At 38.8% G+C, this 2,313-nt stretch overlaps 1 protein-coding gene across 1 annotated transcript in view; it reads right to left on the bottom strand.

Moving 5' to 3' along the window:
• Positions 1–1,064: 1,064 nt before the first annotated feature.
• The window catches only part of LOC106960855 (inositol hexakisphosphate and diphosphoinositol-pentakisphosphate kinase 2-like), a 68,936-nt gene continuing 67,687 nt past the window's right edge, over positions 1,065–2,313 (bottom strand). The window contains exon 37 of the mRNA XM_015054208.1: positions 1,065–2,282. Within this exon, the coding sequence (XP_014909694.1) occupies positions 2,193–2,282 (90 nt within the window). The 3' untranslated portion in view covers positions 1,065–2,192. The remainder of the gene's footprint in view (positions 2,283–2,313) is intronic.

The following is a 2,313-nucleotide window of genomic DNA, read 5'->3' as shown; positions in this document are numbered from 1 at the left end:
ATTATTTTTTTATTTAGATCTTTTTTTCTTCTCTTGAATAAAGTTACAAACGGTTCGGATATTGATAGCATCAAAGGAAAGGTACGTGTGCATGTTCACCTCCCGGCAGCGTTCAGTCCATGTACTTCAGATGCTACTGCCAAAATCTATTTAAAAACTGTCTGAGATCAAATGATTGGGCACCACTCATATAAAAAAAAAATAAATTATACTTCTTGAAAGTCCTATTTGCTTCTTAAAAGACAACCGTGAAATGAACAATGAACATTTTGGGTCACTTTTCCTTACGCTGAACGAATGAGGCTTTTGGCTCTTCCTCATCGACCTGTAGCACTCCGCCCTGTCACCAGTCCTCTCTCCTTGTTTGAGACTGAGATTAACACTGGGGTAAATAAATGCCATCGCACCAACACGTAACATTTACAAAGCACTTACGGGAGACTGGCTAGCTTAGCTGTGTTACACACATATACAGGAGAACTTAAAACAATCACTTACCTTGGAAGTCCTTTATGAAACTGCACACATACAGCTTAAAACCCTTGTCCTTTTTCGACGTCGGAGTTGTTGAAGCTGCTTCAATAATCCGATAAACGTCGTTAACGTTTACTTTGGGAAAATCCAGCAAGGACCGAGTGAAAAACTCCATCTCTAACACAGAGTGACTTGTGCACCGGAAGCAGGCTATGTGGAAAAAAAATGCGGAAGTGCTAAAACGGAAGTCCGTGGCATATACCCAACGCCATTTTGTTTTAAATCCTTTTTTTTTTTTAAAATCCAGCATTGCGCATGCGCACAGACAATTTCCAGCTATGGTTTCCAGTGTATGGAGTATGGAGAGCCATTTACTTAATTTTGCCTGAAAAATTAATTAAAAGGCATAATTGGTAGACGGTCTCTTTTAATTAGACATCCTTTAATTTAAAGTGAAATCATTTTTGTAAATGTGTTTTTCTTAACCAGTGAAACAGGTTTGGAATAGGTTAACCAGGAGAGAGGATTGTTTAAATTATTTAGCAATAAAAAGGACACAATTTTAAAATAACAGGATGGTTGCAACTGGAGACAAGTCCAAAATGTTTATTTGAGTGAACCGACCAGAAATTTGACACCAATCACATTGGTGTCGTATTTTATCTGTACACACAGTAAGATCGCAGACTCACAGTTTGTATGTATTTTCTACAGTTCATTGAAATGTACCATGACAGCACACAGCGCTGCGGAAGCTAGCATGCCTCCTTGTGCTACATTGCTGCTCACAATAAAAAGCACAATGAATGTAAAATGCCCTCCTTTTTGTTCAGTGATCAAATGAGGCTTGAATGTGTTTTTAGCAAAAATATACGCACACCCAAAGCCATGAATACACTATACAGTTAAATATCTAATGTGCACAGGTTCTTAAAAATAATTTTCTTTTTTAAAATAAATCTCTGTTTCTCTCTAAATTAAATCTTCACTGAGGGTTAAGGACTTTGGCGATCAGCGGTGCACACTGAACAAAAACACCAACACTGAGGATGGTTCAGTGTTCTTACAGATCACAAACATTCTCAGCAACTCTGACGGAAAAACAAAACTCAGTGAGGATTCACTGCAAAAACACTAAATATTACCAAGTACTTTTGGTCAACTTTCTAGAGCAAGTATCTTAGCCCAAAACTAACTTACAAGCACATTTTCAGCAAAATATAGCAGTTTGTTTAAGTCCTTAATATTGACAAAAAAAGGTACTAGTTCCTCTGGCAGATTATTTAACTTATGACATGGAAAATGTTTTGTTGTAAGTTAAATAAGTTGCCAATGGTAGTAGTACTTTTTAAGGTCAATATTAAGGAATTGTTTACCTAAAACAAGCTCCTATTTCTAGCTGAAATGTTGTTTGTAAGTTAGTTTTTTCCTATTTCAAGTATTAAGATGTGTGCATTAGAAACTCAACCAAAAATACTTGGTAGTATTTTGTGTTTTTGCAGTGTAGGACAGACGACAGCAGTAAAATGCTTAAACGTCAGAGATCTGCTCAGCTGACCACATACAAGCGTCTCTATTTCCAGATTAAATGTAATATTTATTATATTCTCCCAGGTATTAAGACTCTCTGCTCTCCTCTGGTTGGTTTTTCACCCAATGGCTGCTGTGAGTAACAGATGAGCTTAGATTAAAAACCCAGTCTGACGGGACCGGCCGGTTCACTGCTCCAACGGCTGAGTTGGCTTTTGGTCCGGGGCGGTGTTGGGCTGCGGGGCGTCTTCTGGCTGCGGGGCAGTATGGGGCTGCGGGGCAGGATGCGGGGCGTCTTCTGGCTGCGGG

This window comes from Poecilia latipinna, unplaced genomic scaffold (assembly GCF_001443285.1).
Source record: "Poecilia latipinna isolate Pla-1442-1.1 unplaced genomic scaffold, P_latipinna-1.0 Scaffold1237, whole genome shotgun sequence".
Classification (NCBI taxonomy): domain Eukaryota; kingdom Metazoa; phylum Chordata; class Actinopteri; order Cyprinodontiformes; family Poeciliidae; genus Poecilia; species Poecilia latipinna.
The sequence above is the reverse complement of the archived record's forward strand: the minus strand, read 5'-3'. Positions and strand labels throughout refer to the sequence as shown.